The 22762-nt window shown below is 37.7% G+C and overlaps 1 protein-coding gene across 1 annotated transcript in view; it reads left to right on the top strand.

Moving 5' to 3' along the window:
• Positions 1 to 6629: 6629 nt before the first annotated feature.
• Positions 6630 to 22762, top strand: part of LOC116286409 (uncharacterized) — a 40051-nt gene continuing 23918 nt past the window's right edge. The window contains exons 1-14 of the mRNA XM_031692958.2: positions 6630 to 6753; positions 7885 to 8192; positions 9364 to 9505; positions 11289 to 11620; positions 12170 to 12308; positions 12674 to 12972; positions 14885 to 15007; positions 16123 to 16264; positions 16990 to 17318; positions 17851 to 17986; positions 18812 to 19113; positions 19738 to 19876; positions 20953 to 21141; positions 21431 to 21543. Of these exons, the coding sequence (XP_031548818.2) occupies positions 6675 to 6753; positions 7885 to 8192; positions 9364 to 9505; positions 11289 to 11620; positions 12170 to 12308; positions 12674 to 12972; positions 14885 to 15007; positions 16123 to 16264; positions 16990 to 17318; positions 17851 to 17986; positions 18812 to 19113; positions 19738 to 19876; positions 20953 to 21141; positions 21431 to 21543 (2772 nt within the window). The 5' untranslated portion in view covers positions 6630 to 6674. The remainder of the gene's footprint in view (positions 6754 to 7884; positions 8193 to 9363; positions 9506 to 11288; positions 11621 to 12169; positions 12309 to 12673; positions 12973 to 14884; positions 15008 to 16122; positions 16265 to 16989; positions 17319 to 17850; positions 17987 to 18811; positions 19114 to 19737; positions 19877 to 20952; positions 21142 to 21430; positions 21544 to 22762) is intronic.

Here is a 22762-nt window from a genome sequence, read left to right as displayed (position 1 = left end):
TTTTCTTGGTTTGTCAAACCCCTGATGAAACTGATATGCTCCCGTCTTTGAAACACAAATTAGCAAATTTCATTTTAATTTCTGTTTTAAAACTCTTTCAGTTCCATTTCAACCCGTATGATCATAATACTATCATGAAGAATTATTTCGAAACCCCAGTCGTCGCCAGATGGGTCGAGATCATGTTCAAAAGTTATTATGGTAAACCTTGTATGCGTTTTGAGCTGTACGGATCTAGAGGTAAGTATAGACCGAATCGAAATATGCCGGGCGACCAATTAGAATAACTATTGTTCTGCACTGACTACCATAGCGACTGAGTAGCCTCGTGTTCCAATGTTGCTAAAGTCCCGATGCTTAGAATTTTAAGATAATATATAAATAAAGAATAAAATAACATAAAAAGCTATAGGACTTAAATTTCATAATTTCTATGCGGTTATAATCTTAAAAGTCCTCGAAATGTTCAATAATAATAATAATAATAATAATAATAATGATAATAATACCTTTATTTTATATAGCGTCAATTCTACAAGATTTAATAACGCTTTACAGACTTTAAGCTTAAATTACAAAACAGTATTTCATTAATAAATAAAAATAAATATATAATATATTCATAGAATAAACTGGTAATGATAATTAGCTAAGATGGTTATTGTTACTTGCCGGAAGAGCCAAGATTTAAGATCTTTCTTAAAACCTTGATAGAGAATCACGGGCTCTAAAGTGCTGAAAATAACTGCCCTCTGCATGCAAAACAAAAAGTTCTTTGCTCTGTTTCTTCCAACCAAGTCTCGTACAGCTTCTGCTGTCGGCCTGGAGTATCCCTTTAGGACATCGGTAATGATCTTATACTGTTTGATCTTATAGTCCGGAAATTTTTCCCAACGCATCGGCACATACTTGGTAGTCTTCTCTTGCGCTCTATTGTCCATCCAAAAACAGCTCATCTCTATAATCATCACCCTTCGTGCCTTCTTGTCCATAATCCTTGCGTCGATACGATTAGCTCTCACCTCAGTGTTTTCCGCAAAACAATGGGACATCCCAGAAAGTGCTCGCTCTTGAGTTCTTGTACTTCGATTTTGGTGTGGTCTTGGAGTACCAAGGCGGAGTACACTGGACTATGCCTAAGTCACTCAGTAATTCAAAAAACAGTATTTTGAGAGCTGCGTTGTTCGAAACTCTTCATGACTTTTCCAATTCTTTCAAATCTTTTCACTTGAATCAGCATATCAAGCTGGATTAGGGTATTTTAAATCTAAGTTCACGCCCATCTCCGCGGCGTACTTACCAGCGTTCTTCGTTATAGAACGTTGTCCCATTCTCTCGCACTTCTCGTCAAATACCCTGACCAAACTCATTGTAAAGTCTTGATTCGAATACGGCTGTACTGCGGTCTTGAAATTCGTGAAGTTGTATTCGGACTCGACTGATCTCAGTCCTCTGCCACCGCATTTCCTCGGGAGGTAGAGAAACTCGGTTGAAACTGAAGGATGGCTTCCCCCATTCTCCTTGATCATCGTACGACTCTCTCGGTCAATTTGTTGTAGGTCGGACAGCGGCCATGTCTGTGTCCACATGCTACGCGGTCCACATATTCTCATCTTTGCATCATAATTACCGCGACTTAACATCTATTTACCCCTGCTCTCAGTCTGACCTCTAGCTCAGCTGGTAGAGCATCGGTAGTACAATTCCGAAGGTCGTGGGTTCGATTCCCAGCGAGGTCGGAAATTAATTTTTCCGAATTTAATTCCAAGGGTTTTCGCCCGGAATAACCTCGTTCCCAAGCACTATAACTTATCTATATTTCTATATCTTCACGTAGGATAGGTGAGGAGCGGTACGGCATACTGGTTAGATGTAACCACTTTATGAAAATCTGATAAAGGGCTCGACCAAATAACCGAGAGTCTTTGAAGATACACCTTTGACGCACCCCACAGTAAGAGATTGCCTTCTTGCTTCGAGTTTTCTAACACTCCCAAGAACTTGTAATTCGCCCCATCTTTCAGATTTGCTATAACCTCAGAGTTCCCAATTACTGTGCCGCTAGAGCTGCTATCTAGTGTCCCCCTTTTAATGTCTTGCATATTATTATTATTATTATTATTATTATTATTATTATCATTATGATTATTATAATTATTATTGCTATTGATATTGCTATTGTTATTGTTATCGTTATTATTATTATTGTGATATCATCATCATCATTATAATTATTATAATTATTATAATTATTATTGCTATTGATATCGCTATTGTTATTGTTATCGTTATTATTATTGTGATATCATCATCATTATTATTATTATTATCATTATCATTATCATTATTATTATTATTATTATTATTATTATTATTATTATTATTATTATTATTATTATTATTATTATTATTATAGGTGAAGTTAACAAAAACGTAGCTCTCTTTAAACCCACCGAGCAGTCATCCAGCGGTAGCCATCATTCTTCTAAGGCCGTCGATGGCATCTTAACAGCAACTATCGGAGAAGGATCATGCTCCACCACGCAGCTAGAAAATAACCCATGGTGGCGCGTTGATCTTGAACACGAGTATCTGATTAAGAGCGTTAGCATCAAGAATAATGAAGATAAATGTTGTTACGGGCGACTGAGTGATCTGACAGTCAAGATAAGTGTCAACCTGAAGACCAACTTTACTTGCGCGTCAAATATATCACTCACAGTTGCTGGTGAACACAAGAAGGTAGTGTGCGAACAAATGCGACAAGGGAGATACGTTGAAATAGTCAACTCCTTGAGGACCGTCTTGACGCTTTGCGAGGTTGAGGTCGAGGCATATGTTTCAGGTAAGAACTCGTCATCTTATTTGAGTAATACATGTTGATTCAGCTGAAAATGATTGGAACAGAAATACAGCTACAACGTCAATAAAAATGTTGGTGAAAGTTTTGTGTTATGTTGCATACCAAGCACGGAATGGACTACAGTATGGTCGTTTTGAATGTAATATCACAACAATATGGAGTTATCCCAAACTTTGCCTGCACGTTTTTTTCCCGACATAGACCAGTTTTCATATGCCATGTGCATTATGCGTACCTTGCCGCGACCGTGATTTTTTAGAATTTTGGTTGGCTAAATTTTTCTTGCACAATGTGATTTGTCTGGCAGTGCCATGACCTGGGCGTGGCCATGTTCCGGCTTTGTTTGGGGTATTTGATTGGAGGGAGAGTAAATTTTCGCCCAATGTGATTGGTCTGGCGTTTACCTTTCCGTGTCATGGCCACGCTCGTGCCGCGAGCTTTTTACAGTTATACAAAAACTGCTCTAGTGTGATGCTGACTTCATATGCATATCAACTGCACAGTACATTGAAACCTTATGGTATATGAAACATACAACATGCAACAAAACTTCAACGACCTTTTTTGAAATAGCTTTATGCTTCAAGAAGCCAGCGTCCCCTCTAATCATACATTTTCGCTAAATTTTCTGACACTTGTTTGGTTTGACATTGCATGGATAAAAATACTAAAACTAATTTGTTCTACGGTTCAATCGATGACTCCTGGCAGCCCGGTAGAGACCAAAAGGCAATCTAAACTAGTAACATAATACTTTCATTTCAGCTGAACTGAGGAAGGATCCAGTGGGATTAGAATCAGGATTGGTAAAGAATGAAAGCATAACTGCAAGCAGCGTCCTTGGAGATGGTTATTTACCCCACCATGGACGATTCAACACAATAATCGGATCAGGAGGATGGTGTGCTCTTAATAATAATCCCAACACTGAGTATCTACAAATTGATCTTGAGGTTCGCTATACTGTCAAGGCTGTGTATACTCAAGGACTTGCAAGTGGCTGCTTGCCAGCATCAGCCCAAGTGTTAACCTACTCTTTGTCATATAGTGACAATGGAATCAACTGGGCCCATGTGATGCAAGGTAGTGATACGAAGGTAAGAAACCGTTTTGAAGTTAGTTAAACACCGGTGTGTTTCTTGATTACAGATCCATATAGGGTCAGCATCTTTTAAATTTACGAATATTTGCAAATACCAACGGTAAAGTATAGAATGCACAGCTTTTTAACAATACCAACACATTGAAATTCGACAATTCTTGACTCTGGAATACATGACTTGACTGGAACACAAAATTCATTGGCTGACAAGGAGTATCCACGTTGAATTGCACGAGAAAACCGATATCGCACGAATCGCGAAATTAGACGATGAATTTTATTTGAATTCCATGTCAAAAAGATTGACTTTTTTAATACGATTTTCATGATTTAGAAGACCAACAACAACAAAAAAAAACACAACAAAACAAACAAAACAAAACAGCGCGGGGTCCCTGTATTTTCATGCGATTCACCTTTTCAAATGTCCTCAATTTTCATTTAATTTTTCGAAAACCTATCCTATATTTGTGTATGTAGTTATCTTCCTTTTTTCCTTTTTTATACATCACATCAGCTTACGTCTAGTCATGTCACGCTACATCATGTCAGGGCACATCACATCTGCTTACGTCTAGTCATGTCACACTACATCATGTCTGGGTACATCATATCACCTAACGTCTAGTCATGTCACACTACATCATGTCAGGGCACATCACATCTGCTTACGTCTAGTCATGTCACACTACATCATGTCTGGGTACATCATATCACCTAACGTCTAGTCATGTCACACTACATCATGTCAGGGCACATCACATCAGCTTACGTCTAGTCACGTCACACTACATCATGTCTGGGTACATCATATCACCTTTCGTCTAGTCATGTCACACTACATCATGTCAAGGTAAATCACATCACCTTACGTCGAGTCATGTCACACTACATCATGTCTGGGTACATCATATCACCTTACGTCGAGTCATGTTACACTACATCATATCAGATTTCTTAATCTACTTATAATATGGCACGTCATACTACTGCACACTATCTCATTGCACATTCATACTTCGTCAGAATACTCTCTAAACATGTTTATCAAGACGGCTATCCAATCATTTTTTTCTATACTTCACAGGTTCTGCCAAAAGGAAGTTATTTCTTTGGTACCGAGATACTAGGAAGATATTTCAGATTTAATCCTATGACATGGAAGATCCACATTTGTATGAGAGTTGAGATGATTGGCCAACGAAGTAAGTAGACTCATGCTCCTCTTTAATCCCTCTTAGTAGATCTATACATACCTTAGTTAAGGTGACTGAAAATATTTGAATAAAAATAAAGCGTTTGACATTATTAAATTGCCCATGAACAATGCCTATCGACGTCCTTAAGTACAGACAATTTGTTCAATTGTAATTGTAGTTCATAATTAGCCTTGCGCGCGCACGTGCCCAAGAAAACCATTTCAAGCCTTCTACGTATTAACTTTATCTAACTTTCTTGTAGCTTACTCAAGTCCTCTTTATAGATCCATCCCTAATTATGCTTTGAAAGAGTCATCGTGGACAACTTATACAGCGCAACGTAGTCAATTGTTCTCCTTTGGTTGGCGGACGTTTGCAGATAAAGATCAGTTTTTGCTTATTAATGTAGTGCCAGGACCAAAACACGTGACTGGTATAGTAACAATGGCAGATATTGGCGGACGCAGCGTTAAACAGTATAGTCTGTCATATAGTTATAACGGCATTAACTGGCTTGACTATATGGAAAATGGAAAAGTCAAGGTTAGATTTTTCTCTTAAGTTTGGAGAAAATCTGTGGATTGCATTATTTTTGTGCTCAGTTTTGCGGCCTATTTTGCCGCGCAACTACCCTAGCGATCGATAGATTCTCTCCAAACTCGACAGACAGAAATATGACCAATTATTTTCTAAGATTCTGAAGTTTAATGGAAATCGCTCGATTTCAAGCCAACAGAAGGACAATATTGTGAAAAGTTATTGTTAGAAAGTCAAGATAAAAAACGAAAGAGAAAATTATGATATATCACAGGTAGCCCAAGCTTGGTTTCTGTGGTGTCATGTTATAAGGAAATGTATGGGGATTCATCAAAAATTTCAATAAAATCATTGAAACGGGAAATAAAGCCTCGAAATTTTTCCCGATCATTGAGAAATAGCACTTCTTTCGCTCTGTGTGGTTATTTTTTGAATTTAGCCCGTTTTAAGGATTTTTTTCCCCACCAGTAAGAAATAAAAGGTAAAATTTGTCAAAATTTGTATAATATTTAATGAAGCCTGGGGTGACGTCACAGTTAGTAATATTTTGAACATTTATAACTTAAATACGGACAACCAACTGTCCAACTAGGTGTGTCCAATTACAACTTAGTGGAACATAGAGTATTTTCTCAACCAATCAGATTCAAGTATTCAAGACGGCCTATTGTTTTGTCCCCCAGGAACAATCCCTCTAGGAATCCAATGCAAGGGGTCTATACTATGCATTAGTTAATTTATTCGTTTATTTTAATTTTAATTTCTCTTTCTTTTCTTTTTCTCTTGTCTTCCTTTTTTTTCTTTATATTGCTTCTTAACTATAATTTTCAAGTCCAACAATTCCAGCAAAATTATTCTACAGCTTTACATAATTTTTATGCTGATCTATTATTTTTTGTATTGCTTATTTAAGGTTTTCTCGGGAGTTTCGGTGAAATACTTATCCGCTTCTCATAATCTGAAGCGGAGAGTTATGGCTCTGTTACTCAAAATATTGGTGCTTGGAGTGCAAATCGAGGTAGGCCTCACGGTTGAGCTCTATGGATGTAAAGGTAAGTAGTATTCGTCTCGCGCATGCATTCAGAGCTTTCGTTGCAACATCAGCGTGTCGTGCTTAACAAGCCACTATCTCTTGTTATTGTGAAGTCTATTAGGCTTGGCACCCACTAGCGACATAAACATCATAATTATAATCATAAACATCATCATAAGAGTTTTACGTCGCTTATGTCGAAGTGGGAGTGCACTGAAACAGAAACATAACCTGCCGTAAGCCGACATATAAACGTATCCATAAGCCTTATATGCGAGCATTTCTTACGATCATGATAATGTCGGTCTTTAAGGCAGGTTATGTTTATGATTATAATCCTTATGTTGTTAGTGGGTACCAAGCCTTACTACTATTAGGGTGTGGCATATGATAAATTGAAGATCATTTCAATTTTTGTTTGTCTATATTTATCTTATCAACAAAAAACGGGAACGTGAGTATCTTTCATCACTGGAAAACAAATGTTGTTTTTATTGGGTTCCCTCCTATTGAAGTAAATAATCGATCTTGCTCGACTGCGAGAATAATATAAAAAGAAGCCGCTTGATGCTTATGCGCACTTTAAATAGGTCTTAATAATCTCGTTTGTTCAGTCCGTACCGAAAGTTTTGGACCGAGTTTTTCCCCTCTGTCTTATGGCCCAAGCACGTAGGGCGCTGGCTATAAAAAGTGGGGGGAAACGAGGATCCAAAAGATATGGTACGGACTTAACAAACGAAGTTAATAAAATATTTAGAGACCTTTAGCACGACGTACTTGCTTCTACCGCAAACCTCGAGAACTGCATCAGAAGGGCTTCCTGTACGTGCCACAAGTCATGCATGTTTAAGTCGTTCAGAAAGAGAGGTTATGGTTTATTTTTTTAATGAATTTAGCTATAGTTTAACTACTTTTCTGAAATACTAGTAACGAAAGCGAGGCTTTCTTTAGCAAAACATGTGAATGCAAAGCAAAAAAAAGGCATCAAAAGAAGAACTCAAGAACTTAATATTTAATTTCTTTTTATTGTATTTTGTATATGTGTATAAGGGCTCCTTTTGATATTATATAGGCATATAGCCACTGACTGTACTACCCTGATGTTTTTATTTAATATTAAATAAAGGTGTCTATTTGAAATTTTTTTTAGTCTGTGATGAACAGCCCCTTGGGATGGAAGATGGTTCTATCCAGGACTCTTCTATAACTGCTAGTAGCTGGAAAAGTGGTCTAGAGCCGTATAAGGGGCGCTTTAATGGAGGGACTGGTTGGTGCGCGAACTCAAGAAGTGCAGGAGAATATATGCAAGTTGATTTTAAGAGAGTGATGACCATTTCTGCTATAACAATGCAAATTGTTGAAAGAACGCTTCTTGGTTGGCCTTATTCCTTTACATTAGGATACAGCTATGACGGACGTGTATTTCGGAATTATAAAACTCAGGATGGAAAAGAAAAGGTACGTCTTGTTGGTTGTTTGGGGTAACGAGTACTAATCAACGCTTAGAGCCGCATTTCGAATTGACTTTTGACTTGTAGAATATTAGAATTAGAGCGAGAGTCCTAATTGTTTTAGTATTATCCTGTACTAAAAGGTCAAATGATTTAATACAAACAATGTTGAAATTAGGTTAAAATAATTTATTTTTGCGTTGTAACTAGTGGTTTATTACTAATAGACCACTAGTAGCTCAGCCAATCAGAACACAGGATTTGTGATAGACCATTAGTAGGTTTATATACACTCAATTGTAGAATTGTTGTCGGGTTTAGAAACATAGAACATAGAAGCTGAGACCGAAATTGCACATGGGAAGTACGTTAATTAGATGCATGCTGTGACCGGCGACCCGTGGCATCATCCACTGTTTTTAATACGCGTTTGGCATTCTAAACCGACTGCATGGATGGCACAAATGAATAAACTATGATATAATTATGTCATTTTCCATGTGCCATTTCGGTCTCAGCTTTTATGTTCTATGTTTCTGAACCCGACAACGATTCTTCAATTGAGTGTATACTGAACAAGAATACCATACGAATGCGAGATTTGTCTATTTATATAACATCGCTTTTTCAATGAGAAGCACTTCAAAAAAGCAATTTAATTTGCTGGTAATTGGGACAGTAAACCAAACCCCAAGAAAAAGTCAAATTTCAAATTATCTAAAAACGCAACATCGCCACTCTATGGTTTGTCAATATCCCTCTCCTTCGAAGTGCCGTCCTCGTTGTACCCATGCAAACGCTTTACTGAGTGGTTTATCTTTGATTGAATTAACCTGAATTTGCCATTGGCAACAGTAGCTTATTGTATGTTTAGAATTTTTTTTTTCCTTCTTCATTTTTTCTTAAGGATAATTTTTAGATTTTATCTGGAGGATGCCTTGTATGGGACTTAATGTCCCGTTTGTACCTTTCCTTTTGGCCTACTATTCATTTTTTTCTTTTTCTTTCCTTGTGATTTTTATAACAATTTAGATGTCTGTTGTTAAGTTAATATGATGTAGACCAATAAAGATTATAAAATAAAATAAAAATAGAATAAATAACTTTGCTGTTCAATCGCCACGCCAATCACAACCTAAAGTAAGACAATACTAATACGAAGTTTTCTTTCGCAAAAGACGTTTGGTTTTGGAAGTATACAAAGGCCTCAACTGAAATTTTATCTGGAGCGTTTTGTGGAGGCAAGAAAGTTCCGTGTATATGTTAAGAAATTTTACAACCATTTGTGCATGAGATTCGAGTTACATGGATACAAAAAAGGTAAGATTTAACCCATTCATCTTGATTGTGTTTTCGCACTTTAGACCATGAATATTGATCAAGCAGAGTCCCGTCCTTGTATTTTTCTACTCGTTACCACTAGTGTATATGACACGAAAAAATTTCATCTTTTGAAATGTGTAGTTTGTTAGTGATAAGAATATTACATCGAATCAGTGTCTCATTTTCTCACTGGACTCTGAAGATGACTTCTCAGCTAAGGTTGTCGAAACGTCAGTCACCACCAACAACAGTCTTTCTCAATACTACACTCACCCGGACGATCACATTTCACACCTAACTCCAACACCTGGGTTCAAACCATTTACTCTTAAAGAATATCGTAATAAAATTTGTTTCAAAATCATTTCTCGAGACATGTGAGAAAATAGACTGATTCCATAAGTCGTAGTTTTTGCTCCTTGAGTATCCAAAAACGCCGACTTATGGAATAGGTCTTGTGAGAAAATTACGCACAATTTATGACGTCATTTTGTTGACACGTACTCTAGATTCGGTAATAATGCACTAAATATATATAAAATGTAAATTGTATGAAATAATGACAAAAGGCATATCCTATTCACATTCATTTGATAGCTTACATAGTACTCTTCAAACGTTGGAAAACTTGAAAGTGTACTCCCTGAAATCAAGATCCTACATTCAAACATATTTCGTGTATTTGCAATGCAACTAAATCTGGAGACTTGTCAACAAAATGACTTCAAAACGTGTGCTAAATTTTCTTGAATTTCTAGAGAAATATGTTTTTGAAACAAATTAAACCATGATATTCTTATTAATACCAATAAACTACACATTTTCAACATTAAACATTTTTCGTGTCACACTTTAAAATACTATTGCTGTTACTGTTGCTATTAGAGCGTTTTTCGCATGAGTGGGAAAAACCATTGCCATTACTTTTGCCATTGCCATTTACATCACTATTACAATTACTATCACCATTGCCATTACTATTGCCATTGCCATTGCCATTGCCATTGCCATTGCCATTGCCATTGCCATTGCTATTGGTATTGCCATTGCCATTGCCATTTACATTACTATTACAATTACTATCACCATTGCCATTACTATTGCCATTGCCATTGCCATTGCCATTACTATTGCCATTGCCATTGCCATTGCTATTGGTATTGCCATTGCCATTACTATTGCCATTGCCATTGCCATTGCCATTGCTATTGGTATTGCCATTGCCATTGCCATTGCCATTGCCATTGCCATTGCCATTGCCATTGCCATTGCTATTGACATTGCTATTGCCATTGCCATTGCTATTGGTATTGCCATTGCCATTGCCATTACTATTGCCATTGCCATTGCCATTGGTATTGCCATTGCCATTGCCATTGCCATTACTATTGCCATTGCCATTGCCATTGCCATTGGTATTGCCATTGCCATTGCCATTGCTATTGGTATTGCCATTGTCATTGCCATTACTATTGCCATTGCCATTGCCATTGCTATTGCTATTGCTATTGCTATTGCCATTGCTATTGGTATTGCCATTGCCATTGCCATTGCCATTACTATTGCCATTGCCATTGCCATTGCTATTGGTATTGCCATTGCTATTGGTATTGCCATTGCCATTGCTATTGGTATTGCCATTGCCATTGCCATTGCCATTGCTATTGGTATTGCCATTGCCATTTACATTACTATTACAATTACTATTGCCATTGCCAGTGACATTATGATTACCATTAGTTTAGTGTCATCTTTTCACCTTATCTTGTGTGTGTTTTAGAGTGTTTTGGACCCGTGGAGCTTAGTTTGAACGATGCAAAACGCTTGATGAAAGCTTCCAGCTATCTTGGCCTTGGATTCGAGCCTTGGTACGGTGACATGCGTATTGGCGATGACTCGCTAACCTGGTGTGCTGCCGATACTTCCACGCAACAGTTCCTCCAATTTGATTTGATTTTCTCTCACAGAATCACTGAGATTTCTGTGTCTGGCAGGACTGCCGATCTCGATACTTTCCAACAATTAAACGACTCGTGGGTATCTCGTTATCGACTGCAATACAGAGAAGAGATGGGCGATTGGAAGTATTATGAGTACTCTGGGACAATTGTGGTAATGCACCATATTATTGTTATAATTTCTTTTTTCAAGTTTCAAGTGACCAGGCATGTTATTCATTGAGAAGATCTTGCTATAATGAAAACTTTAATATGTTTTGAATACGTTTCTTAATTACTTTTACTTAAAAGATGACATTTATTTCAGCCGGAGGAATACTTCACGTCCTCGATGCACTTTTGCAGACCATGGCCAATTAATGATTTTACTTCTCTACGCTTTTAGTGTATTAAAGTTTTGGGTACACTTTGGCAGACTTATAGGCAACAATGTGCAGCAAAGCTCACAAAGCACTCTTGGAAACCGAGTACTAAAAAATTGAATAGGAAAACCAAAGAATATATCAGGAAAAAACCTTTTATTTTCGTTTGTTTAAATACTTATATTTCCATAAAAATAATTTGTGCTAGAGATTCGTGCTCGTGCACATTGACAATTAAGCCAAATCAAGGCGGGCGTTTTAAAAAATAAATAAATAAGATTAAATTAAATAGCTTATGTGTATTCTATAAAAGATTTAATTTATATTAATTCTCTTTTCAGGAAATTCAAGGAAATTCTGGAATCAAGACAGCCGTTTCTCATGCGATCAATACAAGCTTGATTGCCCGTTACATCCGCATTCTTCCTGTTCAATGGGAAAACTGGATCTGCATAAGAGTGGAACTGAGAGGATGCAAAGGTATGTATATATTTGTCTGTCTGTCTGTCTGTCTGTCTGTCTGTCTGTCTGTCTGTCTGTCTGTCTGTCTGTCTGTCTGTACATTGGCGTGATCGGTCACCCTATTTTTTTTCAAAAAACAAAAACGAACGGAATGTCGCCATTGGTCGACCTTACTTTTGTTTTCTTTTTTTTTTTTTTTTTCCTTTTTTTTGGGGGGGGGGGGGGGGGGGGGGAGGAGGGGTGCAAAATGTACCTTTACTATTAAGAAATCAGCAAATAATTAGACCTTCGTTGCTTGGGTGTCAAATTAAGCTTGCTAAATTAGATGTCCCTGTATAAGTATTGCTGAAAATAATAAAAATCAATAATTTATTTTTATATAGTGAAAGACATTGCTTTGGAAATGGAAAATGGAAACACGGAGATCCTTTATGATAGTATCTTAGGAGATGGGACAAATTTCCCCGCATTATTAGGCACACCAAGTAATTCATGGATTAGCCAATACGCAACTAACCCTCAAGGTAGACCATTTTTACAAATTGGGTTTGTAACGATATCCAAACACATCACTTCATTCGCAACCGCCGTGGTCTCAGATGAACGCACATGGTCGTTTTATCTATCTTATACTGAAGAAGGGCACGTCTGGACTAACTATACAGAGAATGGAGTTTTAAAGGTACGAGAATTGTGTGTAACAACATAACAGATCTCTTTTATTGGGCGTAATGTTTGCCGTTTCCATTTTAATCCATTTATACGGAATAAAACGACAACAGCTCATCCCTTGGTCTGTTTTTGTATACGTGGCAAAAGCAACCGTTGTATGAAGCAAGCGCATGCGCATGATGAGAATGAAAAACCATTTCAGGGTTATATCAAAATCCGGTAATATCTTCTGATTTTCGTTCTTTTTTCGCTAACCAGCTCTACCGTATAGCTTCGACAGGCTCTAGGGTTACTTTTCCTTGTACACCCGAGGTATCTGTTGACCCTGCTCGTGCTTGGGTTATCCAGGCTCCCTGCTTATGAACAGGTCCTCATAATCAGACAAAAGAGACAATGGACCCTTCTCAAAATTGTCTTGAATGCGCGGCTAACATGGAAATACAAAAGACATGCCACAAATTCCATTGAGAAAAGTCCGATTTCTTTTGTATTTTCATGATAGCCTCGCATCCACGATACTTTTGAGAATGGTCCATTTAAAATAAATATCATGAGTTTACACAATTTATAAAGAATACACGGTTATTCGTTAAAAAAAGACAATCCTGTTTTCAAAATCGTGTATTCTGAGCAGTACATTTATGCTCCAACAACTATCCCTTAAACCAGCATAAATAAATTTATTTTGCCCTGCTGTCATTCCTTTTATATAAATCACTAACAAAGCTTCTTAGCGCCACGTAACACAGGTTGCTAGTAGAATGAAGCTCAAATGCATCTCTTCTTTTACAAATTTAATTTGTTTGATTAAATAGATTTTTGAAGGCAACCGGAATAAGCATCTCGTTGTGAAGCACAATCTTAGAAGATCTTTAACAGCGCGCGCCATTAGACTTAACCCGATCACCTGGCGATCTAAACCAGCTTTTAAAGTAGAGCTGTATGGAAATGAAGGTACGTACCGGAACAACACTAGAATTGGCGTTTTTATTTGATACTAGCACTCCTAGGGGGAGGGGAGTGGGGCTCCGGGGTAAAAGTATCGGGTATGCTGTTAGAAAATTTAAAAAAATAGGTATTCCTAAGACATACCGGAAGTCTTTTAAAAGAGCGCGGTTGGACGATTTTTAACCCATAAGGGATACAACTAACATACCCGATACTTGGGCCCCCCCCCCCCCCCTTCCGGGCTACCACTGCTACAATTCCCTGAAAACTTTCATTCGTTAGTTCCTTAGTAAAATTAGAGGTTTTGAACCATCACGTGACGGCAGCCATGTTAGATGGCAGGAACAATAAAATCGTTTTACATGAGAAAGAATTCAAATCCCAAGTGTGAAATGATTCTGTTGTCCTGCTATCTAACCACGGGCAGCCCAGGCTGTATTATGGGCGCCGGCACGTGATGGTGCAAAGCCTCTATAGTCCCCTTCACAGTTACCTACGCCATCTTGAAAGGTAACCGTGCCTTTGCATCGAAGCGAGGCGAACGGTGACCTTGCAATAATAGAGAAAATGAATAATTCGCACATTAGTATTTTGAACAAGCTTAACGTTACGTGTTAAAAACTATATCGTAGTTAATTTTTTTATTAATTTGAAGGGCCCCTATGGATACCAGCCTAATTGTTGAATGGGCCACCCCGCCTAAATAAAGATGATATTTAAATTTATTTATTTTGACATTGTTGTTTGTTTTTGATTTTTGTTTTAAACACATATTCATATTGATTTTACTTTCAGTGTGTTACGAAGCATTAGGATTGGAAAGTGGCTTACTTCCAAATTCCTCTTTCACGTCTAATGCATTCATCCCGGGGTACGAACCATGGAAAGCTCGTGTAAACAGTCCACGTCCATGGTGTTTTATCAGTAAAACTGACCGAGGATTGCTTTACATAGATCTTCTGAATCTCTCAGACGTTACTGGTATAGCAAACCAAAAGGATTCATATGGTTATGCCTTAGAAATAAAGATATCTTACAGTTTAGATAACGTACTCTGGAGATACTATACTGGTGGAAATGCTGACAATATTCCCAAGGTGAGGGGAAGTAAGGCTGAATACTTCACATTAGCCGAACATAGAGCAGTGTACGTATGACTGTGAAAAGTCGGTGCCGCATACGTGCCTTGCCGCGACCCTGATGTTTTCTAGAATTTTGATTAGAGACTTTTCGCGCAACATGATTGGTCTAGCAGTACCGTGACCTTGGCGTGATCGTGACCACGCCGTGTTCGAGCTGTGTTTCGGGTATTTGATTAAATTCTCGTGCAATGTGATTGGGCTTGCGTATGCTTTGCTGTGCCGTGCCGCGAGATTTTCACATTCATACGAAAACTGCTCTACTTAACGATTATTCGCCGAAGGCGAAATGAAATATCGGGGAATAATAACCGAAACGAAGTTGAGGTTATTATTCCCGATATTCACTGAGCCTGAGGTGAATAATTGTTTTAGCATAAATACACAGGTGATTCTTTCAAAAGAAGAGAAAGAAGATAAAAGACACATTTTAAAATTAGGTAACCGCAACAAAGCGACTGGCCGCCATTTTGTATTATCGCTGGAGGTGCTATCGTGTGATATTCTGAGTTTCTCGACCAATCAGCGCGCGAAATTTTTAATAATCACCTGTGTATTGAAACTAAAATGACATAAAATTCCACCGCCTTGTTATCAACTGTTTTCAATGCGTACGGCTTGTGTGAAGTTCGACGATTGACCTGAGCCTAATTTGTTCACGATTTGTTAGCAGCGAGGGGGGGGGGCTCCTCCTTGGAAAGAGAGAATGCTGATTGGCTGTTTGCAACCCTACTCTTTTCTCATTAAGGTATAACTGTGATGTTCTAAAACGTTGGAAAAATTAATCGCGTGATTATATCTTGGTTAAATTTTGTAATTATGTAGACTTTTATTATTCCAATAGGAGTATTGAGTTTTAGTGCACACGGTAATAGACATCAATCAGTTTAGCCGTATTGGGCTATGGCTTTTTAGTGCAACTCTCCTGAAATAGATACACAACCTCTGAAACAACGAGAAAAACTGTGAATATATTTTGTATTTCCCTGTTAGCCTTCTTTTTAAAGTAGTCTATGCTAAATTTGTGATACCGTACTCGCGAATTAACAACACTTTTTCTTGGATGTCTTTAGGATATAGACGTCAATCCAGTACTAGCTATAGATGAAATCAGGATGGTCAATTTACGTACTTTTACCGCAAGATATCTTGCCATTCAAATATTGACGTTCTCATCTCGTCCTTGCATGAAACTTGAGGTCTACGGTTGCCAAGGTAATGCCAGTTTAACTTGATCAGTTGTGATTGGACCTCTTTATTCCTTTGGTGTAAAATTACCCTATTTTAGACCACATGCCAGTCAGATCAAGATTCTATGGTCGTATCTTTACATATATTAGCCATTCCAGGATTGAGGAAAGGACTGGATCGAGTTGGCATTGCAACGACATAGATGCAATCTTGGAAGTATGTCCCCCCAAAAAGCCCCAAAATGCATTGCAATACCAACTCAACCCAGTGTTTCTTTCACCTCGGAATGACTAATAGTATAGAGCTTTTAAGTTGAGACGCATTTCTGTGTCCAACTGCTCAACGGACTGAGGGAAATTAGTTTTTTAGTTTTTAATGAATAAAGGGCCCTTTATTATATCATTTTAGCCGTCAAAATAGAAAAAAACTGTTTTCAATGATTTAACCGCTACCAACAAATCTTATCATAAAGAAAGAGTAAGAAGTGTTTATGGAATTGATTTTCCTTTTGGACTCGGAAGTCGTTTTTTCTCGTGCGATTGACGACACGATTAAAATCTGTATCACTCGAAGGAATCACGTGGTTTGAATGAAAAAACTAATCTATTCCGGTTTTTTTTTTTTAATTATACTACGTTTTTTATATTTCTTGACATTAATTTAAAGATTTGGAGTAACGTGATGGTGCAAAACCTCTATAAAATAATGATTAGTTGTTTTAATAGAACGTTTTACTTGTTTTCTTATAGCGGTATCGCACTGTCCCAAGCCTTTAGGAATGACATCTGGAAAAATTGCCAATGAGTCCTTATCAGCTTCGAGCTACCTCGGCCCAGACTTCTTCCCTTGGTTTGCGCGTCTAGACACCAAAAATGCCGGTGGAGGGTGGTGTGCGGCAAGCAATAATATCAGTGAATTGATTCAAGTGGATTTGAAAGACCAACACAAATTGACAAAAATAATTCTTCAGGGTAGGGGAGTGGAACATGTTAGCGAGAGTGCATGGGTTAATAAGTTCTCATTAGAATACAGTATGGATGGAATGAAATGGACAAAACACACTGAAAACGGGACTCAGGTTAGTGGGAATTTCATTGTTCAATAACGCAGTGTACTCAAGACCACAGGGATCCCATTTTAGATAAAAGCGAAGGGAAACAAAGAAACGTGTGAAAAAATGTCATAGTGCAGTTTTCAGATTTTTTCTCTCCCTCATTTGTGTTTTAAAGAACACTATCTTGACCTTACCACTATGTTCATAACCACGCGCTGGCGCCAGTTCAAATCGCATTGGAAATTTTCGCTAATTTGGACGTTTAAATGGAAACTTTAAGAAATTTTTTTTTGCTTATATGCAAAGTTTGCAAAGTTATGAACATAGCGGTAAATACGAAAAAGTCTTATTTTTCTAATTTTGTTTTTATCTTTCACGTTTATCAATTATTGGCTAGTATTTTATTGGGAGCGGGTGGGACGCCAACCCCCGCCCCTCCCCCCTCACTACCACCAACCTGTTCGCAAGTTGCTGAAGTAGGAAGATTGATGGTATGGCCTAGCCTAAACGCTTTTCTCAACTTTCCTTTCGTGATGTTTTGTGTTATGGATTTTAGGAATTCGAGGGGAATACTAACAGCGACAAAAGAGAGATCGCCTTTACTCAACCAATAATGGCCAGATTTGCCAGGATTCTCACACTCGAATGGCATAATTGGACGTGCCTTCGCTTTGAATTCGAGGGCTGCAATGGTAATATAAAGACTTACTCTGGCCTCTAAACTTAAAGCGCATTAAAAATCCTCGACTAATATTAAGATGACAAACTGTATTGCTGATTAGATTCAAACTCGAAATTCGCCCCAGTCTCTTGCTAGTTTCAAAAGTGGCCAATTTGGATTAAGGCGCGTTAAGTAACGCCTTCACCATTTGGCGATGGAAGTCAAGGCAAGTTGAGATTTATTTGACGGATCCAACTTCGATGCGCAAGATAGAGCAAGCTAAATAACATTCTCCATTATGTCTCGGTTTTTGATCACATGGAAGGCCTAGCTATTATAAGCCATTTAACTCAAACAAAGGATTCGATATTAGCTCTTTTACTCGCCATGTCGATCTCCAATCTTGCAAGGCATTATGGTCATCCTTAGCTATTGTATGGAATGCTGCATAATGCTGCATTGTTTGAGAACTGCTCAAACATGCCTTGTCATATCCCATAATATGTCTTTTTAATATGGCAAACAGAAATATGGCGACCTATTTAAATAACTATTGTTCTGGACTGACCAGCCTCTCTCTATACGTGAATACGCTTTTGCGAGGCTAGTCAGTCCAGAACAATAGTTATTCAAATTGGTCGCCATATTTTAATTCGGTGTATACTAATTTCTATGGGCCTTTTTCACGCAGCAGCCATGTTGGTTTGAACAATAGACTGAGAATAACATTATGCGGGTGAAACAAAAGTTTTTATTCCTATCAAAATAAACGTGGTCACTGTTTGTTAAAGGTCTATATGAATTGCATAAAACACCCCACTTTCCTCAAATTAAATTTGAATCCTCTCTGTCTCAGCTCGAACAGTTCCTTTTGGCTTCGAAACTGGCGAATACCAATTGGAAAATCTAATATCAAGTAACCAATATAAAGAGAATCACACAAGATTAAACCAACCAAACCCTGACGGACTTCCTCTGGAAATCGATGCATTTTCTAGTGTCTACAGCTATCTGCAGATTAGAATTGAGCCTTACGGAAGAGTAGCCACAGCAATTGCTTTACAGGGTTATGACAGTAAATGGATATCCACTTACCTCATATCTCTCAGCAATGATGGCAAACATTTCACTTATTATATGGAAAGAGGTCATCCCAAGGTAAGGTGGCTCCATAAAATACAATGCCATCCACCTAAAAAATGCTAGGGTCGATAAGCACAAGATATTTATGAAAGATACCGTCTTTTTGAGGGGGGGAGGGGTGAGAGGTGTAAGCTAACCTTTTCAAAATGTGTTTTGGATTTGAGGCTAAAATATAAATTGAAGAGAAATATCACAAATTCCGTCGGGAAAAAGTCTTACTTCTTTTGTTATTTGATGCTAGGCTTACACGGAAGATAATCTTGACAAGAGTTCATTATACTCATCATGTGACGCGCGCTTTTCGGGTGGAAGTGCTAAAAGGGTTCAAGCGCAATTTGTTGAAAATTGTTGATTAAAGAACTTGAAACCTACACAGAAGAGGAGATCATTGTTATTTCATTCTCGTACCCAGACCCTTCTCACCAAAAAATAAAAGGCACTGCTAACACACAAACCGAAAACCAGATGATTATGCAAAACAATTAAAGCAATCAAATTAACGGTCGATTTGTGTTACCAGAGCCTTCGATTTTTTGTTAGAAAGCTGAGAAGACTTTGGGTACGAGAATGATTGTTATCTCTACTTGAATACGGTGTTATAAACCTTTTTCGTTGATTGATTGTAATGTTTCATTACAGATTTTTGAAGGCAACAAGGATTCGCAAGATGTCAGTCGTCAGTCATTTTTCACTGAAATAAGAGCACGCTTCATGCGTATTCTTCCAAGAACAATTAATAATGGCTATGATTTTAGAATGGAACTCTACGGATACGAAGGTATGTGATCAGTATGATATTGAATATTATTTGGGCCCGGATCAAACGCTGCAAAAGCTGCGCATGCGTGTTGCCGAATCAAGGCTGGTAAAGCGTTAGTGTACTTGCCTTTCACTTCTGGTCTAAGGTTCCATTCAAGGATCGGTCTCGAGTATTTCCTCTCCATCCAATCAATTACCCAGAACACGGCGCGGACATGGTCACGGCAAGGTAACGGCACTGCCAGACCAATCACATTGCACGAGGGAAAAATTCAGCCAATTAAATTATATCTATGATGGTAATTGAACTGAGTGGAGTGCAATTTGGTCTGAAATCAAATGCGCGATTACAAAATTGCAAGACACGAAGTTCAATTACCACTTAATCATATCCTTTTTGTAATCATATACAAGAAAAAGACACACTAAAGAGTGCAGAAAAATCAATTTAATGTAGTAGAAGAACTAAATGCGAACAAAAAAAACACCTAAAAAAATTTTTGTCGTTGATTTTTTTGTTTTATTTTGTTTTATTTTATTGTTTAAAAAAAAATTTTTTTTAGGATGCGATTAAGAGCTCCTAAGGATGCAATTTGGGAATTAACCGCACTCCTTTAAACCATTCAGATAGCAGGATTTCGTAGTGATTACAAAAAGAATATGATTACTGGAAAAATCACGGTCACGGCAAGGCACGCATACGGCAATGTGTTTTTCACAGTCATACAAAAACTACTCTATAACTTACTGTTACCTTTGACAATGATAATGATGAAGGTGTTTGAGATTGCCTGGTGGTGATAATCATGAATGAATTTGATAATAATAGCTGATAATATGAGTAAATGCAAAAGGAAAGAAAACGGGGGAAGAAAAGAAGTACGAGGGATATAAGAAATTAACAGTTAAGAAAAAACAAAAATTAGAGGAGACTGAAATTAGAAACAAATAAAATAGGAAAGAGGATCAGGAAATAGATAAACAAATAAAAGGCGGAAAACGTATAAATTTTCGTTTCGATTTAAACTCATGGGTTCTCTAGTTTGCCCAAAGTGAGTTATCGTTGATCGAGCTTTTTTTCTCTTTTTAATGCAGTATGCAGCAATCCATTAGGATTGCAGGATGGGCGAATAGCAAATGATGCAATAACCGCTAGTTCATTCAATCCTGGATCCGAACCATGGCGTGTGCGGCATGGTACAAGTGGCTCTTGGTCACCAAAGTCAGCAGTTGACAGTTGGCTTCAGGTTGATGTAGGAAGAATTGTTAGGCTTACTGCTGTAGGTGGGTAGAGGCTGCAATTATCAAATTCAATAGACTTTTTTCGATCTTTGTGGTACAACGTTTTCTCATTACATAGCATGTGTTATTTCCTAGAGATAAACATTCTTTGTTTGAGTTGTATCCATATTCACGTGTCTCCTCACTCGCAACCGTTAAACAAGGAAATGATACTCTTGGGAATGACACGTGGTCTGAAATGAGAAAAAATTGCACCAAGCATATTAGCACCAACTAATATAATTCTTAATAGCTGCATTTTATTCAAGACTGATTTTTTTATGTTTTTCAGCAATGGCATATGACGAAACTCTAGATAAAGGTGTAAAAGCAATTAGATTGGCTTCTAAAAAATATATAGCCGATAAATGGTTTGAGTACGGTATACAGGGCAATGATTACAAGGTATGAAAATGAAAAATAGCTTGAAACTCGTTTGGTTACACCATGTTTACAAATGCACGCACTTGTTGACTGTTCAATGAACTCGAAATTTCTGCATACTGTACTCTGCTCCGCCTCCTGCAATATTGGGAAATTTGTGGTGGTGCAAATGAGCGTTTGGCTGTCTTTAAATAAGCATGGGTGCAATGCTAAAGCCAATCGCCGAGAGTGTAAAGAAATCCTTATTAAACGAATTATGTCTAACACGTTCATGTCATATACTAACGCACACGCCGTTCGCGGCAGACCTACACAATAATATGTAGATCGTTTTCGGAAATACTAACAAAGGTGACACAGACAACAACACACAAGTTGCCATGTTGAATGAAGTAAAATATAGTGTACCGAGAAACTGGAAAAGTAGTTATTGAATGGAACTCTTAAACTAAACTATATCGTAATAGACCTCCTCGGCTCTGCAGCGCTCGAGCGTAATGTTGTCCCATTTCAGACCACGTGTCATTCCCTTGAGAATTAGATTCTTTGTTTGAGTAGCATCCATATTCATGTGTCTTCTCATGTGCAACCGAGCACAAACCTTAAACAAAGAAATGATACTCTAGGGAAAGACACGTGGTCTGAAATGGGAAAACATTACGTCAGAGCCGAGGAGGTCTATTCCTTTGTTTTTTATTGTCTTAAAAGCTTGTAAAGTACAGTTACATATTGCGTATAAAATCACTGATATTATTATACATGCGATAGTTTGTATTGTGTATCCAATTTCACGTCAGTAGAAGACGTCGTCACTACCTACTTTAGCCGCCCTACACATCATCATCACCCTACACACCTAATTGAAAAAACGTAGTAGGGTTCGAGAAGGTCATATCATCGAAGCTAAGTGTAAAGAATATATAAAAAAAAGAATTAATATATTCAATAGAGAATAGCCATGGGATTATGATTAAAACGAAGTTACGTAAGAGGGATCAACTATAAGACAAAGCATTGGTGAAAAAGTTACATCACCAAATGAAAGAATAGTCTAAACTATAAATATAAGTAAGTCAAATGAAGAGAGAGAAGAAAGCACTTGACTTGAGAGGTGAAGACTAGAGCAGCGAAGGAACAAAACAGCAGAGAAGAACCAGAAACAACAGAGAAAGACCAGTTTGGAACAAGGCACAAGAAGAAGAGAGAAATACAGAATAACACGAGAAAGAACAAGCAAGAA

The sequence above is a fragment of the Actinia tenebrosa genome, unplaced genomic scaffold, assembly GCF_029948245.1.
Source record: "Actinia tenebrosa isolate PJP-AT-01 unplaced genomic scaffold, QUT_ActTen_1.0 PGA_scaffold12__29_contigs__length_12842862, whole genome shotgun sequence".
NCBI lineage: Eukaryota > Metazoa > Cnidaria > Anthozoa > Actiniaria > Actiniidae > Actinia > Actinia tenebrosa.
The sequence above is the reverse complement of the archived record's forward strand: the minus strand, read 5'-3'. Positions and strand labels throughout refer to the sequence as shown.